Here is an 18529-nt window from a genome sequence, read left to right as displayed (position 1 = left end):
AAACCAAATGATCCTTGTGACTATCAGCCCTATTTCTACCATGGAAAAAAAAACCCACACAAACAAAAAGGTAATGGAGAACCATAAAAAGAAACAAAACAAACTAAAAAGGAAAAAACCAAAATCTAATGAAAGGTGTTCAGTTTTTCAGTATGAGCTCTGGAAAACCACTCATGCACTGGATTGAACAATTTATTTCTGAACTCTTTCCTTCATACATGATGACTTTCAAAAAGTTTTTTTGATATTTTATAAGTAGCACAATCAGAACTAAATTAATCCAAATGTTTGTGTGTGTGTGTGTAATGCAAACCCCCCAAATTTCAAATAAATATTTGCTACTAACATGTCATATAGAATAAATGAAAATTTTATTTTTAAAAAGTGCACAGAAACAGATCATTAGCACACATCAGTATTTGTTAAGATGGATAAGCGTTTGCAAAAAAAAAGGTCTGTATTCAACACATTACTAACAACTAACAATGAAATAGAATGGGTATTGCCTATGCATAAACAAACTTAAGGTTTTGGTCAAAAAATATATATTATTTAAGTACACATTGTAAATCACATCTATTTAACTGAAGGTACTATTTTTGAAAAACAAATCATATGTCTACAAAACTAATTAGAATTTAGAACTGAAATTAGATCAAGAATTGTTTCTTATATTAATCCTGTATCAGCTGAATATTTACATGTGTTTTACTTGAGGCACAGGTCAGTCTTATTGAACAGCAGCTCTTGAACTCAGACAAATACTTAAATATCTCACTGGAGCTGTGTCACCAGGGTATATCAGCACATCCAGAGCTTAAACTATACCTGTATCTAAAAATTTTTCCTACTTATATTTATAAAATGCCACTATAGTGTATGCCTGAGCATAATGATGAGATGTAGAGAAAAGTGGCTGGATGGGACAGCCTTGTGGTGGCAACTCTTCCATGTAGTGTAGGACTATACTGGGGCTAAACTACAGGGGGAAAAAAGGGAAGGAACCTAATAATCTCATTTTTTGTCTGTTTTAATAGGTTAGATATCATTGAATTGAAAGATAATCTGTGGTCATTTGCATTTACCATGGACTAAAAGGACTCAGGTAAGATTTTACAGGCCAGGACATTGACAGACATTGTGTGCATACCCCACACATACACACCTGCTGCTGCTGCCATGCACTCAGCCTTGCCCTGCTGTGCCATGGGGAACACAAAGGTTTCTGTCAGCAACACCAGCTCCATTCCCCCACGTGTGCCCAGACCCTGGGACACAGCAATGGCTCACCTGCTTCTCCTGCCCACAACAGACATTTTCCTAGGGAAGAATTATCAAAAAATTTAATCTGCCAAAATAATGTAAGGCCTCAATGGCTTTGCCTTCAACAAGACTGGGACCCCAATCCTGACAAGTTTCTCTACGATAAAATAGATTGAAGAATTCAGCCAAACATTGTAACATATGCATCTTTCAAAAACTGCACATAATTCTGGATGCTCTGGTTCTTGATCACTGACTTCTGTAGGCGGTTCTCCAGCTCTTTCAGATGTACTTCATGATGCTTTTCATTCTAATGAAAAAAGAAAAATGCACAGAAACTTAGAAACAAAATATAAAGCAATGAAAATAATAATCTAAGACACAAAGTACCTAATTTTTATAGCTTTATTTCCCTGTAAATGTTTTCAGAGGCTTCACAAAAGCAAAGGTGTTAAAAAGAGCTTCAAAGGATTGAAGCTTTTATTTATGTTCTGTCAGGATCAAATTGAATATGTTTGGATAGACTTAAAATTAAAAAAAAGGCCTACAATAATTTATAAAAATTGTTAATTCAGATTACTGTCATTAACTCAGGAAAGAAAAAGAAGCTACCAGTACCTTATTATAGGATTGTTATGCACCTAATCAAATGTAGATATCCTTACTGAACACAATTGATCTGAGGGAAAATACAACTTCATACTTTATTTCTTTTTTGTCTTGCTATGTAAACTCGATTGAGTAAGAGTTGTAAACTCAATATTATTCAAGTGATTTAGTTAGACTGGAGTTCTGTTAGATTGGTGGGAAATGTCAATTTACAAAAAGTATATTGTAAAGTTGAATTAATTTACTGCTCTGAAAAGTGTGTCTCAACTGTATTAGTAGTGTGCTTTCAGTAAAAGGAACTTGTTTTTGTAAATGGTGACGTGGTAAGTGATTTCTTGAATCACAAACAGCATTATTTACTCACATGGTGAAATAAGCAGAGGAGTTGTTTTTTTTCTTCTTGCCTCTTTCTCACTTCAGCTTCAAGAAGCATCAGTTTTGTCTGAAAGGCTCGTTCTCTGTATGACGTTTTTTCCCATTCTTCAGCTACCTATAAAAGTAAAGAGAGAGAAAGGATATAGATAGATATATATACACAATGTATTTATAAATTATGTATGTATCACATATATATTTACTCTTAAAACCCAAATAAAATTGTTTTCTTTTCTCATAACCTTAATAGCTCTATTTCCTATCCTTTAATTGAATACTTAACTTATTTCACATACCCAGGTATTTAACAAACCTCACAAATATTCTGGCTAAAATTGAAAGCTGTTTCAATTTGGAAAAAAAAAAAAAGTAATACAGTGGGAGGGGAACACTTTTTAGCTTATGTTCAAGTTAAGCCAAAATATTACTTTTCTCAAAACCAAACAATATCCTCAGTAGTGAAAAAATCAGATGGTTATTTCTACATTTTTAATCTGAAATTACAACTTCATACATTTTTTCTGATTAAACTAATATAATTCACTACAATCTAAATTCCTACATTTCCTCTTGAATTTGATTAACTGTTTGCATAATTTTTTACAAATGATAAAATTCTACTTGATATAGAAAGATTGCAAACTCTTCCTCTAAAAAGAGAGGGATTTAAACACCAACATTCTTGTAGGCTTTTATAACAGAAAAAATAAAAGGTAAGATTAAGCTTTTGTACAGAAATTTCTGCCATATGTGTGGGATTTAATATTAGGTGGTTAAAGAATTTTGATTTATCAATTTAAAAAAAATTATAATAAAAGGTTGGTAAATTGAAACTTGGTATTTATTTCCATAGTATCCAAATTTGACAAAGAAATTGAATTGTTCCATCCATATTTAAATCATGAAGAAATTCACAGTAACAGTATTTCTTCCTACATGCAAAATAGTCTCGTTCCATTTTTTTTTCTCAAGCTCATTTTAATGCTGTTTTTAAACAGAAAGTAGCAAACAAGATTGAGAGATATATTAAATCACCAATACCATTTTTCTCCCTTCTTCCAAAGCAGATTCAAGTTGTCTGGTCAATGCATTATATTCTGCAATTTTCTCTTCAAGCTGCAATTTACTGCTCTGAAGAGTCTCATCTTCTTTCCTGAGCTGGTAAGCAAGTTCTTCATTCTGATATTCCACCTGTCCTAATTGCCTTTACACAAAACAGATCAGTGCATTATAATTCACTATAGCAGAAAAGTGTAGGAATGAATTTTGATCAGATTCTTCAAGTTACCTTTGAAGATCTCCATATTTCTTCTGAATGTTACAGATCTCTTCTTCTAAGCAAAGACTGCCCATAGAAGTTACACTATGGTTATCCTGTGAAAATGACAATTTGTTTCTAGTTGAAGAGTTGAAGAGACCTCTATGTAGGATCTTACTGGAGTAAAGTAAGCCTGTCTATTAAAATCCATCAAAAAATTTAAGTGTAATTTCAGATAAATGCTGTTTATTCAGACAAACGCTATACTATAATCAAGTAAATGTTATCTTGTATTATTGCACCTTGTAAAAATATCTTAAATTAGTAAAATACAGCTAAAGTTGGAGACTAAAATTTAGTGTGAAAATTTAGGCTGAAAATCCCCTATGTAACAAAGTCCTAAAAAACTCCATGTGCTGCCCATGCAGCCTTGTGTATTAGGGCCAGCTAAAAAGGCTCCCTCACACTACAGTCACAGGAAGCATAAAAATAACACTGCATATACATACAGTTATCACAGGAGAACAGTGCAGCACGGGCAAAGAATTTCAGAAAAAAGAGAATATAAAAAAAGACAAGTTCATGAAAAGAGATACAGCAGCAGAAGCTGAAGGAAGCAAGAAGAGTCTTCTCCTGCTCAGCATCCAGAGGGCTAAACTTTTACACATTTTCCTTCAAATCTCAGTAGCAATGAGATTATTGCTCCTTCCTGCACCCGTCAGCAGCCTGTTAGCAATAATCAGGCACATCAACAGCCTGTGGGTGCCAGCATTTGCAGGCATGACCACCACCATTCTTTGGACTGCCTCAAGCAGTCCCATCCAGCAATTTGAGCTCATTTGCTGATTGTTTATCAGAACTGCAGGCTGTTCAGGTGGCAGCACACTGGTAGTAGCAGAAATTAGTCCAGATGAACCCAGGAGAGGAGCAATTGCTCCAAAATCAATTTTCCTAAATTCTGGTCATAGAGTCAAGTGTAAAGTACATCAATCACCAAGACTTAATGCTGAAATTCAACTACTGTTCCACCAGACTAGTGATTATATTCCCAATTATTTTGCTATACTTAAGAGGTTCTTCTGCACTTTTCAAGGAAACACGTAGTTAGATTAAAATGACATTCATCGTTTTATATGATGTATAAATTTTGCACCTCAAAATTAATTATTGTTGAAGTACTTGATTTAAGAGTTTATGAACATTACTGGAAGAATCAAAAATCAAGAGCAATGTTTTATATAAAGTCTATAGGACCACAGAGACTCACAGTACTTTAGCTGTGGTTTTCCTACTGACATACCAGGATGATTAGGCCCCTTTCCCACCCTACTAACTTAAAAATCTTTGTCATTTGTGCTCTTCTAACTTGAAAGCACATTAAAATAAAGATAAAAAACAATAACCAAAAAACCCCAAACCTACCCTGCCATAGAAATTGATGTCAGAGAAAAAAAAAGTCCAGGAAAATTCATTATCAGGCTTTAGAGAAAATACAAGCATTAGTGTTAAATACAGCTAAAAATTGCAATTATCCTATTAAAAGTACTTACTCAACTAAAACATTTTAAAATGTTATACATCATCAAGAATATAATTTATCTGATTAAATATTGTATGGTTTATAAATTTGCCATTAAAAACAAAACTAATCTAGAATTAAATTGTTCTATTAGATACAAAAAATATCTAGACTTGCATTTATTTCCAGGGAAGAATTCTGCAACACATCTCAGGACATAGGTATTCAGAAAGATCAAAAATATATTAATTGTAAAAGTTACAAGCCTCACCACATAATGAATTCACATAAATACTGTTGGCAACAGCTTTATTTGCATTATCTGATTTCCCCAGAAATTTTGATTTATGAAGAAAATAACAAAGGAAACCTCACCACTGTCACACACACCAATAGCAAAATGCCCCAGTGACATTTTACCACATAATTTTCTCATTTATCTTTAGAAATCAGCATGTTCTAACCACCTGAAGCTCCAGCTCCCTGAGGGTTTTGCATTTCTGTGCACAGATCCTTTCCCAGGCCAGAAGTTTTTGCTGGTTTTCCTCAGTTGCTTTCAGCAAGTCACAAACATGTTCTAACTCCTTTAACTCAGCCTCCATTTTGTGCCTCACCTGCAGAGTAGCATCACAGGAGAAAAATGTAAATGTAAACCCATAAATTAATTGTAACACTTAATGGATTTTCATGTGGGTAATAAAGCTAAAATTCTATACAAGTTACATGTCACCTATTTTATAAAATACTGACAAAGATACAAGCTCTTTTCTGATACTTAAGAATATGCTGTCTTCCAGTGTTCAGCTCCATCTGCTGAAAAATTGATAGCTCATCTCTGTATGGAGCCTCAATCTTAACTGTTAGTTAAAAGGAAAGAACTTACAATAGGTTTGCTTCCATGTGCAACTTTCACAACTGTTCTGTCAAAAAGATAGTTTCAAAATCATCAACAATAAAATCACACTTTTGAAAGTGATAAAGGAATTCTGGAATTCTAAAAGTAGCCAAACTACTTAGTAATTGGACTAGAAATCATCGTTCCATTGTTTGCAATTGTGTAGTATCCAAAAAGCACCAGCTTTAGATAGCAGTCAGTAAAACTCAGAAATTTAAAACCAAGAGACAGTACTTTGTGACTTCTAACAAGATCACAAAAATGTAGAAAAGATCTGTGTTCTACAGAATTATTTGGAAACATTCTTTACTACTGAAAAACTTACCTTATCTTCTTCTAAGCATTTGTTTTCTGTTATTTTTCTGTTTTCATTTAAGACTGTTTCATATCTGGATTTCAATTCTTCCACAACAATTAGTCTTTTTTGTACCTAGGACAACATACATTATTCACATACATTTGCAAGGTCCTTCATTTAAATATAGAAAAGGTAGAATCATTAGTATGAAGCATAAAGGAAAACATCTGACTTCTAAGCAGTATCTCAAAATTTATTATATGAAGTTATTTATTTTCATTATCCTACTTGTCACAGCAAGTACAAAATGATTCCAGGTAAAGAGCACTGTCATATCAGCAGTGTGTTATCAACAATGGAGAAAGAGCTACAGTTGTGCTGTAGAAGCAGCCAGTGTGACTCACACCTCTGTCCCCACAAAACTGTCACTGACACTTCCTAGCTGGAGTCACTACAGCCCTGAGCTAGAGAATTCACTCCACTCACTGCTTAAGGCTGGCTGTTACCTGGAACTACATCTACCATCTTGAACCTGGCTGCAACTTTAATTATGATTATGCATTCCAAAGACAAGCTCTCTGGCTCTACTCTAGATTTTGTATCATGCCTTTCTTTTCTCTTGTCAGTGATTAAAACAAATCAGTAAGTGAAGAATGTCAATGAAATTGTGTCTATACTATAGCATAAATAGACACATATTTGAGTCAATGTTCTAAAACTCCTGTGTGAATAAAGCCAAATACAAAAAATTAATTGATAAAAAGCCCATTATGTTTGGTTTATTTATTTCACTGGTATTTCTTTGTGGATTTCCCCACCAAAATAAAACAACTCAAATAACCCTATACTCATAAACCTAATATATATTTCTCTCATAACCCTAATATATATTTCTTGAATTTCTTGGATTTCTTGAGCTTACTTGAATACTGATATGCTCTTAGGAACATGAAGATAAAATAGGGCCAAGTAGAGGTAAAATATCATCAGTATATCCACTGAAGACATCAGACTCAAACTTTTTAAACATCTAGTTTACTGGGTCACTAACCTGCTTTTTAGCAAGCAAATCTTGTCAAAGCAATCTTGTCTTGTTGGCTTCAATGAGCTTCAAGTACAGACAATGTGTACTTGTAAGTGTGTGGAGACTATTCTTCCATATGGTCTGTAATAGCAATTTCTTCTTTCATACTCAATATTACAAAAATACTACAATCCTCATGACAGCAAAACAGATTTATTACAAACAAAACCTTTATAATTTCCTCAAAATGGCTTACAAACTAAAAAAAAACATACTTGAAGATTTCAAACATGCTAAGTCACCTCATTTTTACTGTGTTCTAAAAGGTTTTCCTGTAGCTTTGCTTTTTCTTGCAGATGAAGCAACTCATATTCAACAGATACTGTACTTTTCTCCAATGTAGCAAGGGAAGCCTTGATCAAAAATAGAAAATATAAAAATGTTAAGAGTGTTACTAAAATAAGACATTCTACAATATGATATTGCCAGCAAGTGACTGGCACTAGGAAGAGTAATGTAAGTATTTTTCCTGTCAAACAAAAATGATAGCCTATAGTTCATTCGTCAGCTCATCAGAGCACTTCTATCAGATGATAAAACCTGCAAACTCTTTCAAAATTGAAATTAATAATTAAACTCAGTTCTTTCATTTGAAAGAAAGTTTAACAAACATAAAAGAACAATTTCTACTTAAGAAATTGTGCAGTTATTAACAGTAAAATAAACAGCATCCTGATTAAGCAGATATATCATCAGACAACCTTGTTCCGAGCTTTGCCATAAATTTCCACTGGAAAATTTTTAGCATCTCATTTGTCCTTACTACTATAAATGGACGGCAAACCTTATTCTGTAGGTCTGGGGTCTCTAGACAGAAGGTCCAAAGAGAATTAACATGGTTGATCATTAATGTGTGAGAAATGTAGAGTCATTCAACAAGGATTTATAATCTCACCTTTAATTTTTTGTTTTCAAAGTAAATATTTTCATTTTCAGAGTTAACAGAATTTAGCTTTCCAAGAATTTCCTCTTCTGAGTTTCTTCTCCATTTCTCCCTTCTTTCCATGTCTTCCATCAGGCCTTGGATCTGACTTGTAAGACAGGCAAGTTGTCTATAATACACAATGCTTCCAAAACTCTCACTATGGAAATTAAATTGACCCTTAACACATTCCCCTTTGTAGTAGATATATATAAAAGGGGGAATGCATTTACCCATCCAAAGGAAGGATTATCTGCTTCTATTCTGAAATGAACTCTCTGCAAGAAGAGAGTTTCTACTCCAAGGAAGGTGTCTTAGCTCAGTTACAGAACACCAAATGATACTCCCAAGAGAACTATGCATATGCACACTGTACAAAATATAATTATATTGAATTTATAGGGTATATCACATAATGTCCTACTAAGAACACTCATTAGCTACTTCAGGAATGTTACTTTCTATTATTAAAAGCAGCCAACTATGCTAGGCCTCATTTTTTGCTTTTTTTAGATTAATAATGTTCACAAAATTTGTTTTGCTGTTTAGTCAGCCACACACTGCTTAGTAGAACAAGTCTTGTTAGAAGGGCACATTTCAAGCAAAGACTTGTATTTTTAGCTGAAATGAAAACAGCAAAAACCAGCTGGAAGCAGAATGAGTATTTGTTCTTTCTTAGATGCCTTTCTATATACACTGGACCAACAGTGGGCTAGAGAGATTTCTGGACTGATGTCATCTACCTGCCCTGTGGTTAAATTTTAAAATCTGCTGCAAGTATTTTCAGAAATGTCAGATTTTCTGGGACAAAACCAAAATATTCAAGCCATTTTAGTGTCAATTGTTAAATACTTGAGCATGAATCAAGTTCTCTGTGAAATAAACATTATCTCAGACCTAGAATAAAGGCATCTAACAGTTTCTTTGGCTGGTTTAAATTATAGTCTATATTTCTGTCAACAGAAATGGTAAAAGGATGTTTGTCATTGTCTGCTCAAAAAAAATAACATATCCTTCATGTACATTAAGATTTGACTGTGCAGTTTGAATAAGGTTGGATAATTTTGTTCTGCTTTTCCCTACATTAGTGAACTGTTCGAATGGCATCTGAGAAGAACCCCTCTCTATCCTCTACTGAGGTGAGGCATTAGGGAAGCTGAAATAATTTGGCCATCACCAGTCTGAAGTAGGACCTACAAGACAAAGAACCTTCTTCTGTTCTGTAAACACAAGGGTTAACACTCAAGCTGTTGAATCAGTTATTAAATAAGTGGTTATGTGGAGGCTGCATAGGAGCTGCCAGCAAGTTCAGGCTGATCAGAAGTATGCAGGAAAAGGAATATGTTCCTTACTGGTAAAGGGGAATGAACCTTCAAAAGAAGTGAAATGCAACAGAGAGGAGGCTAAAAATCTTAAATTTGTTCTTATTTCCAACTTCCAAATTCTGCTCAGAATTTTAAAATATTAATAAACTCATTTACTTTGTCAACAATGAGTATTGCACTACTAAATATCAACACCCTGTGGCCATAGAAATAAATAAACAAAAAACATCAACAGTCCAACTTACTTCTCAAGACCTTCTATTTGAACTTCTAACATTGTCTTTTCTTCAACTATTCTATCATGCTGGTTTTTCCAGACATCAGAAGCTGACAGTATCTCACCCAGTTTGACTTCCTAGAGAATGCAGAAATTATAAATTATGTAACAAAAGAATGTCACTGAAGAATGCCATTTAATTCTATAAAATTTAGATAATAGAGATATTTAAAATAAGATGGTTTTATTGGATCTCCTTTGTACAAATCAATATAAATTTTCTCTCATCTCAAAATAAAATCAACAAAATTCCCCACATTTTAAAAAAATCAAATCTATGTACAGATTTACTTTCAAGGCAGAGACATAGTTAAACACTGGTACTGTATATCAATGGTAGAATACAACATTTCAAAATTTAGGATGATAATCTTTTCTTACAAAAAAAATGTCTTTAATACATCTCTACTACATATAAATGACATAAATAATAAATAAATAAAATTGTGCTAAAATATCATAAGAATGAAAAATGCTAGCTGGGTAAGAAATTAAGCATTAGGTAAAATCCCTTAAATGAATATAGATAAAACTACTGATAGGCAAAGCAAGATTCCAAGGAACAACTTGGATTAAGGAACTTTTATGTTTGGATTTTGAAAAGGTTCAGAGCAAGCAGCTTAGAAACTAAAAGCTAAGTAACCACATGAGACATCACATATTAATAAATAAAGAAAACTAACACTTCAAACCTCAGCCATGGATTCTCAGTTAGTACACTGTATTTCTGAGTCAGCACATTTCTCAGTGCTTATCCACAGAGGACTAACAGGAGGACCAGGAAAGGTTTAACCAAAAGCTGATGACACTCCTCTTACTTCCTACAGCTTAAAATGTTCAACCTCTTAAGACAACCACTGAATTTTAACAAAACAAAAGCAGTTAATAGTAATAGCTTTCAGGACACCTAGAGCAACCTTTTCCTTAAGAAATGAGCAGCAAAACAAAAGACATACAAGCCCAGCATAATGAAACAAATTTTTCTATTTTCCACAGGTGAAAGTCTTTCATTTGTTTAATTTCAAACCATACAACATAACATTGCTTGTAGCATAGTCACTCACATGTTCTTTTATTTTAGAGGTTACATCTTTCACAGTTTCTTCTAAGAGTTGAGCTCTTTGTTTCTGAGATCTTATTGCTTTTTCCAGAGCTATCTTCTTTTGCTCACTTGTTTCCTTTAAGGCTAACTTCTGGCACTTGTATTCACCAATTTGATGTTTCCACTCTGCTATTTTATTTTTTAGAGTCTGCAGCATAATTAAAATCAACTATTCAAATTCCAAGCCTTACAGATAATTTTGTGCTATACAATAATTAGGAAGAGCTGTTACATTTATAACATCTGTTTCCATATAATCTTGGAATCTCAAATCTTGTGGTTGATACAAGGAGCTAGCTAAGTAGAAAGTTGACAAGAAAAACACAGGGAGAAAGTCATTACCAAGATGAAAAGAGGAGGCTGAGAAGGGGCAGGGGGAAAGACAGCAATCTAACCATGTCTGTGTGCTCTTGCAAATGGATGCAGAATTTCCACCTACAAGGCATGGTATCAACACTACATGATTATATTCATTAAGAGCAATACCAGACTGTTTCAAGGAGAATCTCAGATCCACTTGCCAAAAATGACCAAGCTACCAATAGACAATTAGTTTCATAAAGACAAGTGTAAGTCCTGTTCATATCTCTTACTATTCTTCCACCAAACTCCAGCAATTTTGGTAAGCCAGCAGTGTCAACTTTCTTAGTTCAGTGATAAATGTCCAAATTGTAGGGATGATTAACACATTTGTTTCCTTCCTTTTAGCCTAGGTCTGACACTACATTATGTACTACTAGTTAACTACTGAACCTGTGAATGTGCCAGCCTTATTCAAGGTACTCATTGACAGTTGCTATAAAATATGCATATTATGGATACCTCTCTGTAAAGTTCCTGCTAATGGCCCAAAACTTTTACAGAATCAAAGCAAAATGTATGTGGTTTTCCAAGTGAAAGATGGCCTCAGGTACCAGGATTCACTGAAAAGCAGAAGTACTACTTCAAAAAAAAAAAAGGAAATTACAAAAAATACCCAAACATATAAAAAGGTTTTCCTATATAAATACTTATAGGGCACCTAATAAAGAAAGATGTGACTTGAGGTCGTGGATAAACACAGCAAACAAAATTTCAGTCTATGTACAGATTTCAGCTGTCAGTGTAAGTAAACAGCTGCCATCCCCTATTATAACCACAGGAGGTCAGAATGACACTAAGAATAAATGCTTTGGGCATTAGCCAGAGGCTGAGGTAAATTCGAATTGAGAACTAATTTCATAGGGGCAATGCTAAGCTTTTGCAAGCTTTTGTCTAGTTATTAACAAAATCATCTCCAGGACTTAAGCTAGCAAACGACTTCAGCAATTTCTGAAAGTGATCAAAACTTTTAAATAGAGATTGAATGGCAATACAGCTGCATATCAAGTTACTTTACCCAATGAAAATGTTGTTGGAATTCTGTAATTGTACTAGGTAGAACAAGAAAATTTTTATTTAGAAGAAAACATGAGACATTTATGCAGACATAGACATGTGATTTGAAATTGCCTTGCTACATGTTGGGTAACAATCTCAAGTGATTCAATTAGCAGGGGATGCATGCTAGGAAAAGAGTTTGGAAATTAGAAACACATTGTTTTTAGCCAATGCTTTCTCATTCATGCTTATGTTCTTGACAGGTTTCATATACTGTATTCTGAGGCCACATACAGCTGCAGCCTTTCACACATGACCTCCTCCTTGCCTTTTTCTAAAACCAGTAACTGATTCAAACACTCAAATTTAACTTGTGCTTTTTAGAACAGAAAATGGAAATAATTTAACCTACTTTAACAAAGTGAGATTAGGCATTAGTCATCAGTGTTTTTTTTCAGTCAGTACTAAGAGACTTATCAATTCTTCACAGACAATAAGAAGAAACAGGGTGTGGCTGTCACTGTTCTCTTAGAACAGGAAGTCACCATAGGGACTTGCTTATCTCTTGACCATATGGAAACTTCTAGAAAGTGCAGTTAAGTGAGTGCAAACACATCTATGCACGTTTCACTTTGCTCACCAGAGCTGTACAAGTGTGCATAAGTTGAGAAAAGAAAAAACACCAACAAACAAGCTTGCAATTCAAATAGTGTAGTCAGGCAGATCTTGCAAAACATAAATGGTTATGATTTTAACTGTTTGGGATTTTTCTTCTATCAATAATTTGATTTCAAAACAGGTTTGTTTGTTTTGGGGTTTTTTTTCCCTATTTAACTGAAACACAAGTAAAAATATTTTGACCTGCATTTTCACTTTTAATTCATAATTTTCTGCTTCTTTTCTTTCAATCTGACGCTGCAGGTGAGCTTGTACTTCCTTTACTGATTCTGACAGGTGGTCCTGTCTCTGTATCTTGATCTGGGAAAGATAAACACAAATTTATTGTACAATGCTCTATGAGGCTCTCTGTATTCTTTCTACTATGCTGTAGTTTCTAACTGACATTTGAATGTCCTCAAAACCTGGAAAAGAAAAAACATGCTCTACAAGTATATTCACAAGCAGTAACTTGCTACTAACTGTACTAATGTCAAACAGAAATCATCAACTTGAAACAATTTACATATAATTTTATGTATAATATTTAATCTGAGTTTAAGTAGCAGGAACAAGGCCTGGAAGGATGAACTCAGACATCCAGGCTAAGGAAAGGCATCCAGCTAGCAGGATGACTAACACTGAGCCACACTGATCAGCTGTGCTCTGACTAACTAGACCTGAACTGACCTTCATTAAATTCCAAAGACCTTCATCTCCTATTAGAACTATTGATACATTTAATTCAAACTCCAGTTTAGTGGCTATGTAAATCACAAGGGAAGAGGAAACTTATGTCACTAGCACTCAGATCAGATGATTCTATGAAATTTCTTTCAACTTAATTCCTTTGGCTCATTCTAAGTAAGAAGTAATAAGGTAGATAAGTGTTGTGTTATCAGTATAGACTGCAAGAGACTAAAAGAATGTGCCAGAGGAAGTGTTCATTATAGACACCAGTAAGAAAGGCAGATTCAGTCAAGTGTTGATGAAAATGCCATTTATTGAAATTAATGTAAGAAGAAACAAGGGGACAGCACAGAAAATGATTTATCCTTTCAGATGGTAGGCACCCTAAATTGTCCAACATTAGGTAGTCTCCAGTTAGGGCATGGTATGCCACATAGATCCCACCAACACTCAAGTCTGATGGCATTGGGGTCTCCAGAATTCTTACAGTCTTTTCTGTTCAGCATTTCTATTCTCAAGCAAAAAGATGTTTCCATGAAAATGTGCTCCTTCCCTTCAAGATAAAGGCAAAGACATGACAAGAGCCCCCAGAGGCTCCTCTATTATGACCAGCTGGTCAATAGAGGTTAATATCCAGCAGTCAAGTGATATGTTCATTTGGTTAAGCAAAAACAAAACAAAACAAACTCTGAAAGAAGAACCATGGCTCTTAAAAACCTGCAAGGAGTTACAAATATCAAAGTATCAAAGTATCAAAGTACACTGCTGACCCTGAAGGGTTTAACTGAGCCTATGCTGTCCTTCACTAACACTGAACCACGCTGCATGGCACACACACAGAGTCCCCTGGAATTATTCAATCTGTAACACAGATTGCCAAATTGTCAGTAAAATAACTTTCAATCTTTTACAGTGCCCTCTTATACAGGAAAGTTCTCCCCTTTCAGTGCTGGTTTTTTCACTGAGCCCCTTCTTTTTGGTGCAAAGAATGAATGAGCTCTCACCAGACCTGCCAGCCTTTGATGATATTAGCTCTGTTGTCTGTACTTCCTTTCCTAACAGAGCCATGGAAAGCAGCTGTGAACAGTATCTGTTTAGCTTACTCCATGTTATTCCTTATAAATACTTTTCCCCCAGAATATTGCAAATCAGTAAATGAGAAGTCAAAAGCCACCTTAGTTGGTTTGAATACAGTTTTGATGTTTGAAGATAATTCTGTAGGAAACACCTTTCAGGATTTTACTTTTTTCTTTTCATAGGTCTTTGAAATAATTGTTTTACTCAAAATTTATATTTTTTTAATTGGAAATCTAGTATGTGGGAAGAAAATATTCATTCTAATGGAACTGGTCACTCACTTTTTCACACTGAAGCATGGATGAAAGTTCTTCAATCTGTTTCTCCCTTTCAAGTATTTTTTTCCTGAGATTCTTAATGGGAAAAAACCAACAAAGAAATTATTTTAATGTCTATATACAACAAAGCATCAGAAGTGCACAGTGATGAACATTTCAGATGTAAAACTAAGATTCCATTTTGTGATGGTAAATACAAATACTCCCACTTTGCCACTCCTACTGGAAATTGTATGACTCTACAAGGTAGCCAATTTCAGATATTCAGCTTAGAAGAGAGAGAATCAAATTTTAATTTACTTACAGTATTCTGAATTTCACTTTCACTTAGCTCCTTCATCAAAGTGTCAATATTTTTACTGTTTAACTGCAACACAAGAAACATTAAAAATTTATTCTGATTATAACCGATTTTGTATTTTTCAATAGTTTTTAAGTGGTTACATATAGTTTGCTACATTTTTAAACCTGGTACATATGACTAGAAAAGCTCACATACTCACAAGCTACTTGGTGATTAAAACCTAAAGATTCAATTTATTTTGTTGCAATCAACTTTATAGCTGAAGAAACAAAGCAGGGTCATTCTATACATCTATGTATTTCTTTGTTTTATCTAGAAGGGCTCTAAATACCATTGGTAAGTATTATTTAAGCATGTGGTTAAAGGGTAAAAGCATTTGTAGAATTCACAATATTTCAAAGACTAATAATAAGTGCTAAAGCCTTTCAAGAGCCTCAGTTAGGAGAATTTGAAGACTGAGCTAGAAAGCATAAGGTGGAAGATCACAAAAATCAATTTGAGTTAAGTCTTTGTAGAATTTATGTGCCCATGATGTTGTCAACTAAACATTTTTTTTAAAATATCCTACTGTGTGTGTGCGTGCACAACTTCTATTTTAAAAAAGCAGACTTGTGTGGCTTTCAGACTGTAAATCCAAGACAATTTAGTTTCACTAATGAGAAGATGAACCCACAAACTCAAGTTGGAAACTTTGGTATCAAAATTTGACTAGAACTCCTTCATCTTATCCTGGCCTGCATGTATGAACATTCCTCATAATGTTCTGTCATCTTGATCCCATGCCTATCTGTAAAGTCAATCCAAACCTCAATTCTGCATCCAGTTTCCACATTTCCCTGCACAGCAAACTTATAAATATTGTATTCAGTACAAGTCCTAATCTTTCCTGACTGTACTGAATCAGATTTGTTGTCATCAAAAAATAATATATAAACAGGAATGGTGTTTTGTGGCCTGACACTGATTTATCAGCAAAAATACTTAGAAGGCTTCCCAGAACTGAGAAGTGACCGGAAACCTAAATTTATCACACTATCTTTCCATTCTCAGGAAACAGTCTGCCCCACAGTTTGTTCTTTTTCAACTTTCTTTTTGTTTAATGACCAACAGAAAGCCTCATGCTTGTAAGACAACTAGCAATGTCTATGAACACCTGAAAATTAAGATTAAAATAAAAAAATAAACTTCAGAATAAACACCCATTTTGTTGGCTTCTCAAAGAGAGTTAAGAAAGTCAGTAATGATAGATTACGTTTCATTTTAATAGCAATTTACAATCTTCACTCCATCAGGTTTCTGTGTTAGTTCCACATGTGAGTTCTACATGTCTATTCTTATACAGGAATTCACTCAGGTCCACCTCCTGTTTTAACAGACATAGTTCAACAAACTCCTTCCAAATTTTTAGGAACTTTCTTAGTGCACAGGACATAACAAAAAACATCTTCCCACAAGGTGTCATATAAAGAAGATCTGTAGCTTCTTCCTGGATATACAACCAAAACCAAGTTCTTGAATTTAATTACTTCTAGTGAAAACAGCACGTTGGAAGATTAAACATCATGCTTAACTTATCATAGCCAATTGATGTAAGCAGGAAAGAACAAAGAATTTTGCCATAGTTTCAGTATACTGTTGCCAAGTCCAGCATTGTCACTAAGCCAGTTTTTGAAATATCACCTACTTCACATCTATAACTAGGAAGTATATTTTAACCTTGTTAAAAAAAACAAATGCAGTTTAAAAAATCAAGCCTAACAGGAACAGAATGAACTTGCCTCAACAGTGTGAAGAATAAACTTTTCCTGAAGATCAAAGTCCAAGGAAGGAGCAGAACAGTCATGCACAGGTAAAGACAAGGATGTTTGTGATGATGATGACATTTTGATTTAATGCTGTATAACAAGACAATGTATGTCAACATATATTGGAGTTCCACGAATCAATAACTGAAACATTACTGGCATGCCAGGATGTTCCCACTTCAGTGGGACTGCTGGACTGGACCAAGCAGACCCCAGTCACAGCAGAGATGTAACACAGTTAATGCACCTGAAATCTTCCACAAGAATTCACAATTTGCAATTGCTCAGCACTGAATTCACAAACAAGGTTTGCAGAAAGCAAATCCTTCCACAGCAGAAAACTGAATACACTCGAAGGACAAAGTAAAGCTCGCAATGCTATTTCCCACTTCCACACTCCCCAGCACAGAGGGGAGGCTCAGGGGCACAGGTCACTCAATGCCAGCCCTCGCCCCGGGCCCACTTAGGCTCCCGCCTCACCAAAGGCCCCTGCCCTCTGCCTCGGTGTCCCGCAAGCCGCTCCCCAGCACCAGTCCTACGGGGCAGTGTCCCCTCAGCACGGCTCCTGCGAGACACTGTCCCCTCAGCGCCGCTCCAGTGGGGGATTGTCCCCTCAACACCGCTCCAATGGAGCACTGTCCCCTCAGCGCCGCTCCAGTGGGGCAGTGCCGCTCAGCACCTGTTCTGTGGAGCACTGTCCCCTCAGCACCGCTCCAGCGGGGCACTGTCCCCTCAGCACCTATCCTGTGGAGCACTGTCCCCTCAGCGCAGCTCCAGTGGGGCACTGTCCCCTCAGCGCCGCTCCAGTGGGCAGTGCCGCTCAGCACCTGCCCTGTGCGCCGCTCAGCACCTGTCCTGTGGAGCACTGTCCCCTCAGCGCCGCTCCAATGGAGCACTGTCCCCTCAGTGCCGCTCCAATGGAGCACTGTCCCCTCAGTGCCGCTCCAGCGGGGCACTGTCCCCTCAGCACCTGTCCAGCGGGGCACTGTCCCCTCAGTGCCGCTCCAGTGGGGCACTGTCTCCTCAGTGCCGCTCCAGCGGGGCACTGTCCCCTCAGCACCTGTCCAGCGGGGCACTGTCCCCTCAGCGCCGCTCCAGTGGGGCAGCGCGCTCAGCACTCCTCCCGCGGGCCCCCACCTGCGCCCGCCGCTCCTCGCCGTCAGGAGCCGTTGCCGGAGCAACGCGCCATTGCCGTTGCCGTTGCCATTGCCGGTGCCGTGCCGGCCCCTCTCGCGGCGGGGGGAGGCTGTGATGCCCGCCCCGGGCTGGCCCTGCCCGGCGCTCCCCGCTAGCACCCAGTGCCCCCGGCCGGGGCCGTGCAAGCCGCAGCCCCCGCGGGGCCGGGGAGGCGGCATCGCCCCTTCCCCGGGAGCACGAGGGGAGCGGGGCTGGGATGCGAAAGGGCCTCAAGAAGCGGCTGTGCCCCCTACTC

General features: G+C 36.3%; 1 protein-coding gene across 1 annotated transcript; it reads right to left on the bottom strand.

The window, feature by feature from the left end:
- Nucleotides 1-354: 354 nt before the first annotated feature.
- On the bottom strand, nucleotides 355-17175 carry ODF2L (outer dense fiber of sperm tails 2 like). Its single transcript, XM_058029720.1, has 15 exons — nucleotides 17050-17175; nucleotides 15293-15355; nucleotides 14992-15063; nucleotides 13148-13264; nucleotides 10890-11075; nucleotides 9794-9903; nucleotides 8197-8332; nucleotides 7544-7654; nucleotides 6245-6349; nucleotides 5492-5638; nucleotides 4928-4984; nucleotides 3536-3621; nucleotides 3289-3451; nucleotides 2237-2362; nucleotides 355-1573 (listed from the first exon to the last, which is right to left on the bottom strand). The coding sequence occupies exons 1-15, from the start codon at nucleotides 17173-17175 to the stop codon at nucleotides 1445-1447; spliced, it is 1734 nt and encodes a 577-aa protein (XP_057885703.1). The 3' UTR covers nucleotides 355-1444.
- Between the last annotated feature and the right edge of the window lie 1354 nt (nucleotides 17176-18529).

This window comes from Melospiza georgiana, chromosome 9, assembly GCF_028018845.1.
Source record: "Melospiza georgiana isolate bMelGeo1 chromosome 9, bMelGeo1.pri, whole genome shotgun sequence".
NCBI classification, from domain to species: domain Eukaryota; kingdom Metazoa; phylum Chordata; class Aves; order Passeriformes; family Passerellidae; genus Melospiza; species Melospiza georgiana.
Note: the sequence above shows the minus strand (reverse complement) of the source record. Positions and strands in the feature narration are given on the sequence as shown.